The 17,006-nt window shown below is 40.5% G+C and overlaps 1 protein-coding gene across 2 annotated transcripts in view; it reads right to left on the bottom strand.

Annotated features, from left to right (window-relative positions):
- Positions 1–15,495: 15,495 nt before the first annotated feature.
- Positions 15,496–17,006, bottom strand: part of rfwd3 (ring finger and WD repeat domain 3) — a 35,685-nt gene continuing 34,174 nt past the window's right edge. For both annotated transcript variants that reach the window (XM_059651615.1, XM_059651616.1), the window contains exon 13: positions 15,496–15,992. In XM_059651615.1, coding sequence (XP_059507598.1) covers positions 15,849–15,992 — 144 coding nt within the window. In that variant the 3' untranslated portion in view covers positions 15,496–15,848. The remainder of the gene's footprint in view (positions 15,993–17,006) is intronic.

Genomic DNA, 17,006 nt, shown 5'->3' with positions numbered 1-17,006 from the left:
TCATTTCATTAAAACATCATTTGTGTGACATTATATCAAAGAAAACTCAGAAACAATCTCTAGGCCTGGGTTAAAATTTAATTAGCTCACAGTTGGCATTATCTTTTAAGTACACCTTAGTTTCTTCCCCCCAAGAATACATGGTCAATTTTGGGCCCTTCGTGCATAAACTACCAAAGCACAATTTGTAAATGTAGATCATCTTTTAATACCTAAGACAAGTGAAATCTGACAATGGGGCTAATTAGCTGGGGAAGGTGGAAGAAACCTTGCAGCTGAGCCTCATCTTCACTTGGCTTTCACACATGCAATTTCAGTCACGGTCACTGACTGGCAATCAAAGCCAATTTGCAGCCACTGCAGCACAACTAATCCATAGATATGGAGGCCACTGGGGCATCTTTACCACCCTCTCACTTAAGTGAACCCTGCCTGGAGACGACTGATCATTAAGGTTTAAAGAATTACTGGATCAGAACAGAAAATTCAATCACCACAGTCAGCACCCATAGACACAAAGACAACTTAGATATTTGGACATCTGACATCACCTTTGTTCTTTATAGATGCTCACTACGTTGATATACATGTGATGGAGCACTATGGAAATTAACACCATAGTGAGAAAAGATATTTGCTCTGACAATGTGGAATCTATATGGGTAGATTTGAGAAATACCAAGAGGCAAGAAACATTCACAGATGTCGTATGTAGACCCCCCCAAACTCCAGTGGTGATGTTGAGAATGGCATTAAACAGGAAATTAGAGATGCATATGAATTTCGGTGGCCATGGATGATATTAATCCGCACATAGATTGGGCAAATCAAATTAGCCACAATGCCAATGAGGAGGAATTCCTGGAGTCTGTACAGATGGCTTTCTTGAACAATATGTGGGGGAACTAACCAGACAGCAGGCCATCTTAGACTGGGTGCTGTGTAGTGAGAAGGGAATCATTACCAATCTAGCTGTGTGAGACTCTTTGGGGAAGAGCAACCAGAACATGATAGAATTTTTTAAAATCAAGATGGAGAGTGAAGTTGTGGATTTGGATTCTAGGGGGCTGAGCCTTAATAAAGGAAAGTGTTAGGACATGAAATGTGAGTTGGCCTTGATAGATTGGGGAGAGTTACTTAAATGGATGACAATGGATAGGCAATGGCAAACATTCAAGGAATGCATGGGGGAACTGCAACAATTGTTTATTCCTGTCTGTCGCAAAAGCAAAATGGGTAAGATGGCCAATCCATGGCTTACAAAAAAAAATAGTATCCGATCAAAGGAAGAAGCAGAGAGGCCAAGAAAAATAATAAATCTGAGTGGGAGCAATTTAGAATTCAGCAAAGAAGGACCAAGGGATTGATTAAGAAGGGGAAAATAGAGTACGAAAGTAAGCTCGCAGGAAACATGAAGACTGACACTAAGACTTTCTCTAGGTACATGAAGAGAAAGAGATTGGTGAAGACAAATGTAGGTCCCCTACAGATAGAAATGGGGGAAGGTGTAATAGAGGACAAAGAAGTGGCTGAGTAACTGAATACATACTTTAGTTCTGTCTTCATAAAAGGAGGACACAAATCAGTTACCAGAATTGTTGAAGGATGCAAGATTTAGTGAGAGGGAACCATTGAGGGAGATCAATATTAGTAGAGAAATGGTACTGGGAAAATTGTTGGGATTGAAGGCCACTAAATCCTCAGGGCTAGATAATCTGCATCCCGGTGTACTTATGGAAGTAGCTCTAGAAATAGTGGAAGCAGTTGTCATCATCATGCAGGATTTTATAGACTCTGGAACAGTCCCTGCAGATTGGAGGGTGGCTAATTTCACTCCAATATTCAACAAGGGGAGGTAAAGAGAAAGCAGGGAATTATAGACTGCTGAGCCTAAAATCAGTAGTGGAGAAAGTTCTTGAATCCATTGTCAAGGATTTTATAGTGGAGCATTTAGAAAGCAGTGGCAGGATCAGACAGAGTCAACATGGATTTACGAAGGGGAAATCATGCTTGACAAATCTGTTGGAATTCTATGACGATGCAACTAGTAAAACTGACCAGGGAGAGCCAGTGAACATAGTATTATATTCGGATTTTCAGAAAGTGTTTGACAAAGTCCCACATAAGAGTTTAATGTGCAAGATTAAAGTGCATGGGATTGAGGCAAATATACTGAGATGGATCGGAAACCGATCGGCAGAAGGGAAACAAAGAGTAGGAATTAATGAGAGATAGTAGGAACTGCAGATGCTGGAGAATCCGAGATAACAAGGTGTAGAGCTGGATGAACACAGCAGGCCAAGCAGCATCTTTTCTGATGTAGGAATTAATGAGTTCCTTTCAAATTGGCAGGCAGTAACTATTGGGGGGCCAGAGGGATTGGTTCTGGGACCCCAGCTATTCACAATATATATGAATGATTTGGATGAGGGAACAAAACGTAACGTCTCAAACTTTGCAGATGAAACCAATTTGTGTGGGAGGGTGAACTGTGACAAGGATCTTTCAGCATTCACTTCGGCTGTTCACTTTGGAAGCAAAAACAAGACAGATTACTTCCTGAATGGCTCTAATTTGGGAGAGGGGATGTGCAGTGGGATCTAGGCATCCTTGTGCACCATGTCGCTGAAGGTAAGCATGCAGGTACAGCAGGTGGTAAAGAAGGCAAATGGTATGTTGGCCTTCATAACAGGAGATTGAGTGCAGGTGCAGGGCTGTGTTGCTGCAATTACACAGAGCCTTGGTGAGACCACACCTGGAATATTGTGTGCAATTTTCATCTCCTTTTCTCAGGAAGGATGCTCTGGCTCTCGCAGGGTGCAGCGAAGGTTTACCAGGCTGATTCCGGGGAATGGTGAGTTTGACGTATGAGGAGAGATTGACTAGGTTGGGATTGTTTTTGCTCAAATTCAGACAAATGGGGCTGGGGGCGAGGGATCTCAGAGACTTATAAAAGTCTAACAGGACGAGACAGGATAGATGCAGGGAGGATATTCCCAATGATGGGTGTGTCAAGTACTAGAGGGTCACAGTATTAGGATTCAAGGTAGATGATTTAGGATGGAGATGAGACATTTCTTCACCCAAAGAGTGGTGAGCCTGTGGAATTCATTCCCACAGGAAGTAGTTGATGCCAAAACACTGAATGTATTCAAGAGGCGAGTTGATATAACACTTGGGGCGAATGGGTTCAAAGGTTATGGGGAGAAAGCAGGATTAGGTTATTGAGTTGGACAATCAGCCATGATTGTGAATAATGGCGGAGTGGATCCGAAGGACTAGCTTCTTTAATGTTTCTATGTAATTCTAGAAAGTGGATTTTAGGAAGTCAGAGAAAGTGAACAGGAGGAGTTTCTTCACCTACCCTAACCAGCTTACCATAATAATATCACGACTGATCTGTATTTAAACTCCATTGAGCATCTTATCTTCCTAACTCACCCAACAAAAATCTCAATTCTACCAGGATCCAGAGACTTTGGTGTGGCAAGTTCTAGATTTCTTGGCCAGAAAACATTTCTCCACATAATTTTCAGATTTTCTCCATTTATTCTTGATTCTCCAGTGATGATAACCATTCCCATTTCTATCAAATCCTATTTTAAACACTTAATTGGATCACCCCTGAAATCTTGGGTACTCAAGGCAGTACAGGACAAGTTTATACAACCTAACCTCATAATATAATTATCTAACCTTCTGAAATTATGCTAACCTGTGGTGCATTGAACAAAAATGAACATAATTCTCTCGATACATAGTTGAGATTCTAAATCTTTTTCTCTTCCCCAGTTCCTCATCTCTCAGTATTTAGAAAGGAAAAATAAATTGGAATCCTAAGTTCAATGTATATGGTTTCATACTTGGTACCCACACTGAATTTCATCTTCCATCGCAAAGTGACAGAATGATTTCCAAACAGTCTAATTACCATTGAAGTCGTCATTCTTTGTTGCCTTTAATTTTCTCACACAAAACATCCTTACCTAGGTGCAGGTATGATAAGCCAAATGGCCTCCATCTGCAACATGACACTCTGTGATTCTGTGAAATCCTTAAGACTGACATTCTACTGTAATACAGTTATCTTCTTGGTGCCTTACATTTCTAACATGCATTTCCAGCCTGTTATTGATATGTCTCAGGTTTTACAACTATAAGGAATGTAGCTTTCATCTAAAGAAAAATCATAATTCAATCAGAATCAGCCAGGTCTTATGTAAATGTTGTCAGAATAATACATCAAAATTCTTTGAGGATGTAACGAGCAGAGCAGATAAAGTAGAAGCAATTGACAGTGTATTTGGATTTCCATTGGCATTCATTAAGGTGATATATAAAAGATTACTTCAGAAGAACCCATGATGTTGGGGGTAAATATATTCACATAGATATACGATTAGAACCAAACTGGAAACAGAGGATAAGGATAAATTGATCATTTTCAATTCATTAGACAGTATCTAGTCAAATACCAGCAAACAAAATAGGACCAGGAGTAGACCATTTGGCGCCTCAAGCCAGATCCACCATTCAAGAAGATTATGACTCATTTCGTGTTTCGATTCTACATTTCCACGTGCCCTCGTTAATCTTTGATTCCCTTGCCTAACAAGGAACTACCTCCCTTTGCCTTAAAAATATTAAATCATGCTACAAGAATTAATTTTGGACCTCAACCATTTATTATCAATGACTTGGGTGAAAGGGCAGACTGTACTGCAGAAAGATTTGAAGCTACAAAGATAAGTGGGAAAGCAAGTTGTGAGGAAGATATCTAGTTTGCAAGTGACAAAGACAGCTTGTGAGGGGTCAAAAATTGGTCAATTGAACATAATGTGGGAAATGTGAGTTGTACACTTCATCAGAAATATTAAAAAGCAGGGTATTCCAAGAAAGAAAGAGAGCCAGACACACACTGCAAAATGCTGCAGTTACAGAGGGATTTGAATCACCAAGTCAGCTTGTGGGTACAGTTAGTCATCAGGAAGGCAAATGGTATATTGGTCTGAATTGGTGACATTTCACCAGGCGTATGTGTCATTATATTGAAAGTTAAAATGACAATATTAATTTAAGACTTCAATCAACAAGACCAGAGGAAACAGTCTGGTAAGGTCACCCAGGTATTTTTTTCTTAAATTATAAAGGAATATTTTTTAAAGCAGGTGAGCAACTTGCTGGCCATCCTACAGCTCTTGCTTTCTGATTCAACTTAAGGTGAGGGGTCGATACTCAGCCTCTGGTCTTCTCCAAAACATCTGGAGTATTTGTTTTCAACTGGAGAATAGGTAAATTTCCATTTCAAACTTGGTCACTAAAAGCTGCTATTTTATTAACTCTTAGCAAGTCATAACTCAATCAGTTACATTGTTACATTCTAATTGACCTGGGTTCACTTTGGATTGGTTTAAAACGTGCATAATGAAATGTCTAGTAGCTGTTCAGGGTGATGAATATTGACTGATGTCACTTCCCACTATCTCTTCCCATTTATCCATGGGCCAATCCTCTTCATGATTACGATTTGGTATTATTATTTTCATGACTCTTTGCTAAGAGGATTGTTCCTTTATTTCCACTCATTTGTTTAGCATAGGGAGATGTGTGCTGATGATTAGTCATCTTGAGATCGTTATCTTAATTTTCATTTGCAAAAGTTCATCATTAAATCAAATACTTACCAATGATGATTTGTTCTTCTTGAGAGGCAATTTATCAATTGATACAAGTTATTCACTAGATCAAGTGCTTGACCATTTGCTTTTAGTGACTTTTTGTGAGGTGATGCTTTTTGTCTCTGTGGTTGTGGGAATGAGTTTCTTATTTTTGTTTAGAAAACAAAAGGTTATTTGGAATTTAAAAACTGTGTAAAACAAATGCAAGTCACAAAGAACTAATCTAAATAAAATTGTTAAAAATATTGTGTAGAAAGGGTGAAGTGATGAGATATCTTCATACAGTCAACACATAATCCTTAATAAGTAAAAGCCAAAAAAAAACCTGATGCTGTAAATCAGAAACAAAAGCAGAAATTGTTGGAAAAGCTCAGAACTTGCTGGATCCCGTTTTGAGGAAGGATCACTAAACCTGAAACATGAACTCTGATTTCTCTCAAAAGATGCTACCAGACCTGCTGAGCTTTTCCAGAAATTTCTGTTTTTGTTCCAGAATAATAGAATTCTCAAGATTGTACACATCAAACTTGGTTTTTAACGAGCACCTGATAAACTGGCACACTTGATAAACCAGCAAAACTATATCTCAAATACCAAAGGTTTACTGTATTAAACTGTACAATTAGCATAGTTTTCTTATTTACCTCACTGTCAATATACTTGTTGTTCAATTTAACAGCCATATGAAATAACAATTAATTCCATTTTGAGTCAATTTCTCCTCAAATACAGTGATCTACCACTATGTTTGAGTAGTCAGTTGAGGGTATGCGTGAGAAGGGTTTCTGCCAGTAAGTTTTGTTTAAGGCAAAGTTGCATTATTCAAGAGATTTATGCAGTGTATACCTCCTGCATCATGTTTCCATCAGTTAGTCTGTATTTTTAACATTGATTATGTGGAACTCTTAATTATCTGGAATATTTGATCAACTGGCACACTCCTGATCCCACAGGTGCCAGATAATAAAAACTTTACTGTAGTTACAAACTTAAACAAACGTTGGAATAAAGTTAACTCAAAGAAACTAAATTTAGTCAAATCTAATGGCTTCTCATTGAAGACATAAATGAAAAAGCCAGGTACGGCACAGCTGTTGCTGGCATTTTCTCTTCCTCTCTGGCTTTTCTATTGCCTGATTAGAATTTTATGAACTGAGAAGATGTTGACTCACCTTGAAAGATGTGTATTCTCAACCTGGCTTTCTAAAGTGGAAATTAACTAAACAAGGGCCCTCCAGCATTTATGCATTAATTTTGGAAAATAAAACTAGTGTTACCCATCCCTTTGTTAACGGTACGAAGCAGTCATATCAAAGTAGTAAAAGCCACCTCAGTTAGTTAAGCAAAATAATATAATCTTAAATCAGTGAATATGTTTTGTGTGCGTATTTGAAACCAAATTAATCATGAAATGTGAAATCCCTACTAGTCTTACATTGTGTACAGATTTGGTTTCCTACTTGTGTAACATACTGACACGGTAAACAGTTTAGTGAAGTTGGTCTCATTCCCAACAAGAAAGGGTTGTCCTTTCAGCAAAGGTTGGGCCTACACTGATTGCTTTAGTAATAGTAAAGTTGCCATGGTCCCAGAAAACCACCGGGCTACTCTCTGATTATAGAGAGATAACTGGAAGTGGTTTAACCAAAGATTCACCATGCTTTTAACAAGGGGCAAGGATGAGAAGGTGGGGCGTTTGTGGTAACCTTAGTTGGTGGAGGAAATGACACATGTTGTTGGCACCAATCTGCATCATAAACCAGCTATCCAGCCAAGTGAGCAAACTGACCTTTTTGCTGATTGAAAAGTATCATTTCTTGTTCTTCTAAACCAAACATTAAGTTTCCAAGGGGTCTTGACAGGATTAATATTCAAATACTAGAAATACTAACAGCAGAATTTTCCCAGCCTCTGCATCATGTCAGCAATGTCAGGACAGTTTGGAAAATGCAGTGAGAACATCAAGTAACAAAACTTGATTCTTGAATTCGAGACAAAAAAGCTGATATTCTGCTAAAAGTTTCAACTGCTACAATCTCGCGAGTGAGGAGCCCATTTAAATTTACTTTATGAACTTCTTTATATGCAAGTTCCTATTTCCTAGATACTGAAGAGAAACTTAGCAGTGTCAATTACTGACTTGAAAGTCAGAACGGTACTTGGCATCCAGCAGCTCACAGGGGTCTTCTCCATGCATCCATCTTAGACTGCATTAGCCAATATTTCAAGGCAAGTCATACGAGCAGTGACCACCTGCACCCTCCATCCACAGGAGACATCATCAAAGCACCAGCCTTACCACATCACCATGGCAAATCTCTGACAAATTTAATACTTTTCAGCAGTTAAATATTGCATTTGGAGCACACCAACACCTTACAATGCAATGTTGCTGTCAGGTTGCTTTACACATAGGACTAGAACCCATCTCATACGTAGGAGCAGGGAGCCCTGAGTTTTCTGAGCACTCATTCGTTGTGCATTTACCTGGATGCTCAATGCCATACAGTGCAAACAGGAAGTTAGGCAACTTATTATGTTTGCCAGCAATGAACAGACAAGCAGGTGGACATGTGGCCTATGGGTCTGTGCTCCATCAATGTCACACTGACAGCATTAGCAGCAGGTAATGCAGCAGAGTGTGCGCCCTTCAATGAAATGGTCATATTTGAAACTCTCAGGCAAGCAATCGTTAGTCCAGTCAAGAAGGACTGTGGTTAGTCAGGGGGCTTGTCCAGCCAAGTTGATAAGGTATTTCAAGTGAGTGAATAGGGAGTACATTAAGCAGGAAGGGTTAGTAGTTTTGTGGAATAGGTATGCAAGAGCTGTTCACGGAAAACTACATATAGTATTGAGTGGTAAACCTTGGTGGCAGGTGGGTACAATGGCAAAATATGATGGAGTGAAATGTAGCAGAGAGTAGATGTAGGCCTTTAACCTACTACTGCACTGCTGCATCTTCCCCTACAGGTGGTGGGGGGGGCTACACCATGCTGACATGTGATAACAGTATATGAAATGGTACACAGCTAGGGTTTCAACATGGTGCCTACATGAACACTTGAATGCAAGATTGAGAGAGATTGTACCACACCTCCAAATACCATTGTTCATAATGTGGGTTGCATAAAATTGCATGAGCTAAGTCACTCAGGCCTCACACAGTTAAATCTTCCTTGAGACTCCCCTTAAACTACAACTTAGCCAAATTTTGGGTAAATTCAGCCCTTAGTCTCTTTCCAAAGATGCTGCCCAACCCATTCAATTAATATTTCAAGCTGATAAAGTTATGAACTCAAAGTATTAAGTTACACAACTTGCTTGGCTGAGTGGTAGTCATGCATTTTAGCAATGAAGACATGATCCACATTCCCTCTTCATTGACTTCTCCTGAGTGAGAACATCAATTTTTTCTCATTTACCACATTTTGACTTTCAAAAATACCCACTTTGCTCCTGTAAATCTAAATGGTCAATGTGACATGTTCTGCTTAAATGGACATCTGATTACGTGTCAACAGTTGATGTAAATCGGGCACATGACTAGTTATTGATATTCCCTTTAATTCTCTAACCTTCTAAGACAGAGGAGGCAAGTTCATAAGAAACAGGAATAGGAGTAGGCCATTTGGCAAATATGCAACTAGCATACATCCATTTTCTTATTTGTCAAAGACCATTCAGAAGCAAGTAGAAATTGCTTTTATGATCCAAATCTCTTCTTTTAAAAACAGTGGATACCTAGATTTTCTGATCCAACTCAATATATTTCATGAGAGCTCCCAAAGTCACTGATTCTCGAGTGCAGTTGACCTCACTTTGAATGAACCTGCACTTATGGAGCTCATTTTGCGGCGACATTGTGCATTACATTGCTTCAATTCTGCTGTGTGTAACTTCCAAATGTGGAATAAATGCGCCTTGAATTTGGTAAAACGTCAAATTCTGCACAAGTGGTGACAGTTTACAATCTCTTTGCAGGTATTCATTAATGATCCACTGTTCCAGTGTGAACACAAAAAGTGGCTGCTGTATTTTTCAGCTGTTTAATAAAGCATTACATGCATTGACACTTTTGCTAGCTTTGACTCAAAAGAAGTCATTCTTTTTCATCTCACTCACACCACTACTTTGCGCTGTCTTCTTTGTCTGTTGTCCCAATCTCTCTCCCACCCCCACAAAAGTCAGATGTTTATTTAATTCCAAATTACTGGTAGACATCTGGTCCACTACTAGAATACTGTCTAAGTCACTCTCATTCTCTTCCTCATCACCGATACAAGAATTGTTAATCCACACATTCATTATCTCCCGGAGCAACAACAACTCAGCACTTTTTACCAGGGTCCTAACTTTCCAAAGTCAGGAAACTTTGGTACTTTCACCCCAACCAAAAGTTCGAATCACTCCACATTCGTTTTCCTGTCGAACTACAATACTTATTGAAGCGCAGGAGCCAATCACCAAAATTCAACTCATTTATTCAAAACAGTTAAAAGCACTGCCTTATCCAAAGTTTCTTAGAAGCCCCAGCCTTTGTTTACCCTACTTAATAGTAATGCAAAGAGACTTGGGAGTTTAATCATTTCTCCATATCTGCCAGGGTTCCGCTTCTGTAAACTCCTCCAAATGATGAATTTGAGTGCAGAGCTTAACAGGTTAAGGTTAAAAAAGTTAGTTTCCCTGGCCCCAAGATGTTGACTTTTTGCCTATTATTTTTAAATTAATAAACATGAAAACATCCACAATGAAAGTTAATATTAATACAATAAAACATTTTTATAAAGTGTATTATAACTTACCAATAAAGGAAACAAGTTTTGCATACCAGGGTGTTACTCAGTGTGGGAGGAGTTAGCATGTTGAAGACATGCCTCACTCCCAGCTAGTTTTCCCTAATGATGCACCCTCCTCTTCTACCTCCATCCAGCGGATGCCCTCAACCTGTTCATCCTCCCTAGCACTAATGCCCTTGCTTGTGCAGTGTCAAGGGAAAGAACTACACATCTGAACAGGTCAGCAAGAGTGGGATTGCTGCATAAGTGAAGGTGGTTGTCCATGGATTGGGCATGATTGGTTACTTATTTTTTGATATGAATAGGCAAATTCATGATTTGTGAGTTTGCAGATATAGAGGAATGACTGTACAATGTATACTTGTGGCAATTAAAGGACAGAATAACTTCCTATGATTATATTATACCTGAACCGATTATTAGCAAGCTTAAACAGATGAACAATCTTTGCTCAAGGGGGTAGAAAAAAGGTGATGGGGTGGAAGGGTTTGACATAATAGAGCACTTTCAAGTTACGTTTGACAGGATTTCCATTGTTGCGAGTCTAAATCCACAGCTACAAAAACAACCACTTCCTTAATTAATTTGAGTAACTTTGTGAAGAGAAGGGCTAGAATGTGGAGCTTGTTTTTGTTTGGATACTGACAAGGGTATGCTCAGCAAGGACATGAGGTAGTAATCACAAGTATATTTGCTAGGAGAAGGTGAAGTAAATAAAATTGGATGGGACTCCTGAAGCTTAATATTGATCATAGTTGGTTGTGCCCTTAGCCTTTTCGTGCATTTTTTTTTCCTTCGCTATTCTCTCATGAGTCATGAGCATTGCTGGCCGGTCAGTATTTATTGCTTGTCCTAGTTTCCCTGGACAAGGTGGTGCTGAGCTTTCTCCTTCAACCACGGGGGTGTGTATGCTGTAGCTGACCCAAAGTACAAAGTACAATTTAGGGGGAGAATTCCAGGATTTTGACCCAGGACAGTGAAGTTACAGCAAAAACAGTGAGTTACTTGGAGAGGAATTTGCAGGTGCTGGTGTTCCCATGTACCTGCTGCCTGTGACCTGCTAGATGGAAGTGGTTGTGGGCTTGGAAGGTGCTATCTAAGGATCCTGGGTGAGTTTCTGCCATGCAGCTTGTAGATCATACACACGATTGCTTGGGTGTCAGTGGTGGAGGGAGCAGGTGCTTGTGGATGTAGTGTTAATTAAGCAGACTGCATTGTCCTTGGTAATGTCAAGCTGCCTGAGTGTTGTTGGAGAAGGGAGTATTCCATCACGCTCCTGACTTGTGCCTTGGAGATGGTGATCAGGTTGAGTCGTCAAATGAGTTACTTCCTACACTATTCCTAGCTTCTGACCTGCTCTTGTAGCCACTGTATTAAAATGATTAATCAATTTGAGTTTCTGGTCAATGGTAATCCCCAGCCTGTTGATGTTGGGGGATTCAGTGATGGTAGCACCACGGAATGTCAAGGGCCAGTGGCTGGATTATTTCTTAATGGAAATGGTAGTTTCTTGGCATTTGTGTGGCTTGAATGTTACTTGCCCAAGCTTCGACATTGTCCAAATCTTGTTGCCTTTGAACATGTATGGCATGGTGGCCTAGTGGTTAGCACTGCTGCTTCACATGGCTAGGGATCCTGATTCAATTCAGCCTGAGGCAACAGTCTGAGGAGTTTACACATTCTTCACGTATCTGTGCGGCTTTCCTCCAGGTGCTCCAGTTCCCTCCAGTCATGGGTTAAGTCAAACAGCCATGTCAAAAACCCCGTGCAGCATTACAAGGATCCGAGTGGGATGCTCTTCAATGGGTCAGTGCAGGCTTGAAGGGCTGAATAGCCTCTTTCTGCACCATGGGTATGTTATGATGCTTTGGGCCGTTTCAGTATCTGAAGAGTCGTAAATGGTATTGATCATTGTGCCATTATCAGTGATGAAAAGGAAGGTTGTTGATGAAACAGCTGAAGACAGTTGGGTCTAAGGTTCTACTCTGAGAAACCCCTACAACTGACTGACCTCCAACAGCCACAACTATTATGACGTGCCAGCTATGACTCCAACCTGCAGAGAGTTTGCCCCTTGAAATGGAGTCCAGATTTTCTAGGTCTCCTTGATGCCACACAGTTGAATCGGGTCTTGACATCAAGGGCTGTAACTCTCACCTCTGGAATTCAGCTCTTTTGTCCTTGTTTGAACCAAGGATGAGTAGCCCTGGCAGAACCCACTGAGTGTTACTGAATAAGTTATTGCTGAGAAGGTGCTGCTTGATAGCACTGTCAACAATACATTTCATCACTTGACTGATGATTAAGCGTAGACTGACTGGGTGACAACTGGCAAGGTTGGATTTGTCCTGTCTCGTGTGTCTGGGACATGTTTGGACAATTGTCCACATTGTTGGGTAGATGCCGGTGTTGTAACTGTACTGGAACAGCTTGGCTAAGGGTGCAGCAAGTTCTGGGGCACAAGCCTTCAGCACTCTTTCCAGAATGTTATCAGAGCCTGTAGCTTTTGCAGTAACCAGTAAAACCATTTCATGGTATCATGTGAAGACTGAACATGTGTGATGCTAGGGACCACAGAGAAAGCTGAGATGGATCATCCACTTAGCATATCTGGCTGAAAATTGTTGCAAGTGTCATTGCCTGATCTTTTCCACTAATGTGTTGGGCTCCTCCACCATTGAGGATGAAGATATTTGTACAGCCTCCTCCTCCAATGATTTGTTAACTGTCCACCACCATTCATGTGGCAGGATTGCAGAGCTCAGATCTGATCCATTGGTTGTGGGATCACTTAGCTTTGACTATCACTTGCTGTTTAGCGTGCAAGTAATCCTGTTTGATAGTTTCACCAGGTTGACACTTCATTTTTAGCTCTGCCCGGCGCTGCTCCTGGCCTGTTCTCCTGCACTCTCCATTGAACCAGGGTTGATTTCCTAGTTTGACAGCAATGATTGATTGCAGGATATGCTGGGCAATGGAGTTGCAGATTGTGCTGGAGTACAATTCTGCTGCTGTTGATGGCCCATAGCACCTGATAGATGGCCAGTCTGGAGGTGCTAGATCTGTTTGAAATCTGTTCCATTTTACACAGCGACAGTGAAAATATCCTACATTGTGTTATGTGGCAATGTGAACGTGGGACTTCATCTCCAAAGAATTGTGTGGTAATGACACTTACTGATACTGCCAGGGACTATAGGAGGGAGATTGGTGAGGAAGAGGTCAAGTATGTGTTTCCTTCTGGCCAGCTCCATCACCAGCTGCTGCAGACCCAGTTTAGCACCTAAGTCCATAAAGGCCTGACCAGCTCGATCAGTAATGTTGCTGCCAAGCCACTGTTGGTGGTGGACACTGAAGTCACCCAAGGAGTACATTTTGCTCCCTTGTCACTTTCAGTGCTTCCTTCAAGTGTTGCTCAACCATGATGGAAGACTGATTTATCAAGGTTGACACAGCTGGGTTTGCTGTTGCTGTTTTTGGTGCTTTGGTGCCTGAGTCAATGCCAGATCACTGGTTTCATTTCTTCGTTGAAACTTGGTAGCGATTATTAGCGAGCCATATGAGTTTTCCTGACGATCAACAATGGTTCTATGGTCATCATTAATTCAAGATTTATTTTAGTGAATCCGATTCCATCATGTATGATAGCACTGGAACCCAGGTTCCCAGAACATTAGATGAGTTTCTGGATTAGTAGTCTAGCAATAACAACACTCACTGGCCATCACCTCAAAAGAAAACCAGCGTCATCCGAAAATAAGACTACTTGGCTAAACTAAGTGGGGATGTTCCAGGTGTCACTTCCTTTGCAATCCTCAAAAGCTTATTTATATTCCCAAATATTCTCTTCACTTGTTACCAAAATATCCGAACTCTTAAGTGCCCTGTCAAAGTGACTATTATTCACATCAGCCTCAGTAGGATTAATGGCCTAGTCAATCATGAAATAAATATTAAACTAACTTTACTGTAATGAACACAAAAATATTCACGCAAAAAAAGTTTCCACTATGGTAAATGTAACAGATTTTTGGCTGCAATAGACGCTCGCAAAACTGTAACTCCAGCAAACACTGCACAAAGTGGAAAATGATAAAAGCCCAGTTGAAAACATGGGTGTGTGCCATGGATATTGCTGATATTATAGGCTACAATACAGAAGTGCTGTTAATATTCAGTTGTCAAATAAGTACCAGCTGGCGTGCAAAAGGAGAATAAGAAGACTTCATTTTTTTATTTCAAAGTGATAGTAATAAAATTATACTTATGTACATTATGAAAGTTTTAATTGCACACAAGTAGCACATGCACACTTTCCATTCAGGTTCACAGTCACAATTGTAGGCAATTACCTTTCAAAAACTCTCACCAGCAATCCACTGGGCAATGTTTTCTGCAATAAATTAGACCAGCAGGTCTGAGCCCTCAGGTCTCAATCTTTTTTGGACATACAAACTCAATCATAGTTGAGAGAGGGGTCTAAGAATTATTCAATGTCATATTTGTTTCTATATTACAAGGCAAGAATTTTTTATGTGAATCTCTGATTCCCAATGAAACTGAAGGAAAAACCAAACACTCCAATAAAATAAAGAGAGGTTAAGGCAATACACAGTCTGTGACCTCACGACTCCTCTGCAAATTTGCTGTGGTTTACTGGCTGGAACTCTCTCTCTGTTACATTACCAGAGATTTATAGGGTGATTGAAAACAAAAAGGTGGCTCCAAGTGGCAGTGCAATGGACCAGCTCACAGCAGTAATAACACATTGGCCCAATGAATCACTGTTGGTATTTGAGCTTCGTTAACTTATCACCAAATCAATAAGAGAAAAGATTAGAAGATCAGCTCTCCCTACTCCCAGACAATGGGAGGAGGAAAATAATCTACCCAAGGGTGGAGGGGTTACTATAGATCACTTAGTGGTTACTAGTTTTGATAGCCTGTTAACAATTACCAAATGAAAAGCAGCATATGCCAGATGTGAATCTACGAAAGAGGAAAAATAGCTGAACAAAATACCTCAGCATGGATTTTTATTCAAAGATAGTCTCCCTGGAAGTATCACAAATAATGACAAGGGTAAGCATTCAACAAAAGTGAGCAAACCTCTGGAAACATGAGACGACCAGTAATTACATTTAAATAAAAGGCCAGAGTTTACAATAAAAGGGGCAGCTGGTAGATTATCAGGAGACAACTTGAGTAGGACAGCCACATAAGTCAAACCCAAACTGAGAATAGGTGGGCTTGTTTGAACAAAAAGATGCTTCACAGCCAGATCCTGTACAGCAATTCACTTACAATAACAGCACCAGAATTGGGCCACAGATTTCCAGTCTTAGTGAGTCGATGATAGCAAGCACGAGTCCCATCAGGCCCACTTGTAGATCTTAACCATTTTTTCTGTCAGAGTCCCCAAGAAATTAATGTGATTCACCTCAAAGGGGCAGATATCCAGTACAGGCTGGTCGGCTTGAAGCTTCTGGATGAGTGATCCGTTCCCTGCATTCCACACCTGCCACAGCAAGAAAGTACACAATGTTACTTGTCAGGTGCTTTCCAGATGGAAACGAAACAGAACCGCCAGCAGAATTTTAATAGGCGAACGATCAGTGTCTCTGTCACTTTATCCACTGCAACATCCCACCCAGTCCCAACAGTCCTGCCCTGATACATCCATGTGTGAAGTTACAAGGAATTGATTGTGACAAAAATACATAGACCAAGAACTATTGTCAAATTAAATTCTACAAACAGCAGGTTCACCATATTAGGAGTTCAATCAATTTACCAAAAAAAAAACAGCTTTGACTAATTTTTATTTCAAGTTGAGCTCATCTGTATGGGTCTTAAACCTCAATGTTCATTCAAGGACAAGGGTGCATTATGAAGCTGTTCACTTCACAGACCACCGCATGAATTGAACACCACAGAAACCTCAATTACAGCTGAGAATGCATGCTGCCACCATGTGAATTAGCTCAGTATTGCAACCATTGAACCAGAAAACAAAATAGGTGTCAAAGGCACAAACATAAAATATGTGAAGAGCCACCTAGCATTCAGAGAGTGCATACACTCCACTTGCAGCTTCACTGCAGACCCTGTGATCAAAAACACATATTCACACAAGACCCCGTTAGCTGCCACTATCTATAATGCAACTGAAGACATCATACTGAGTCTTACCAAGAGCTGAACCATGCCACTGAAAGAACAGCTGCTCACAATCACTGTGCAAAGGAGAGGTAGCCTGTAGTCTATTATAGCAGGAAAGAGGATAATTGTATAGTCAATTACTGTCAAATAGTTGGGAGTCCACTCCAGTGTAACCCAATGCTTGGTTATAGAATTTGCCCACACTCCAAGATGAAGCATGACTGTAGATAACAGACAGCACGGCATGTTGGCTCAGTGGTTAGCACTGCAGCCACACAGCACCAGGGACCCAGGTAACTAGAACATAGAATGATACAGCGCAGAACAGGCCCTTTGGCCCTCGATGTTGCACCGATCTGGAACTAATCTA

This window comes from Stegostoma tigrinum, chromosome 16 (genome assembly GCF_030684315.1).
Source record: "Stegostoma tigrinum isolate sSteTig4 chromosome 16, sSteTig4.hap1, whole genome shotgun sequence".
Lineage (NCBI taxonomy): Eukaryota > Metazoa > Chordata > Chondrichthyes > Orectolobiformes > Stegostomatidae > Stegostoma > Stegostoma tigrinum.
Note: the sequence above shows the minus strand (reverse complement) of the source record. Positions and strands in the feature narration are given on the sequence as shown.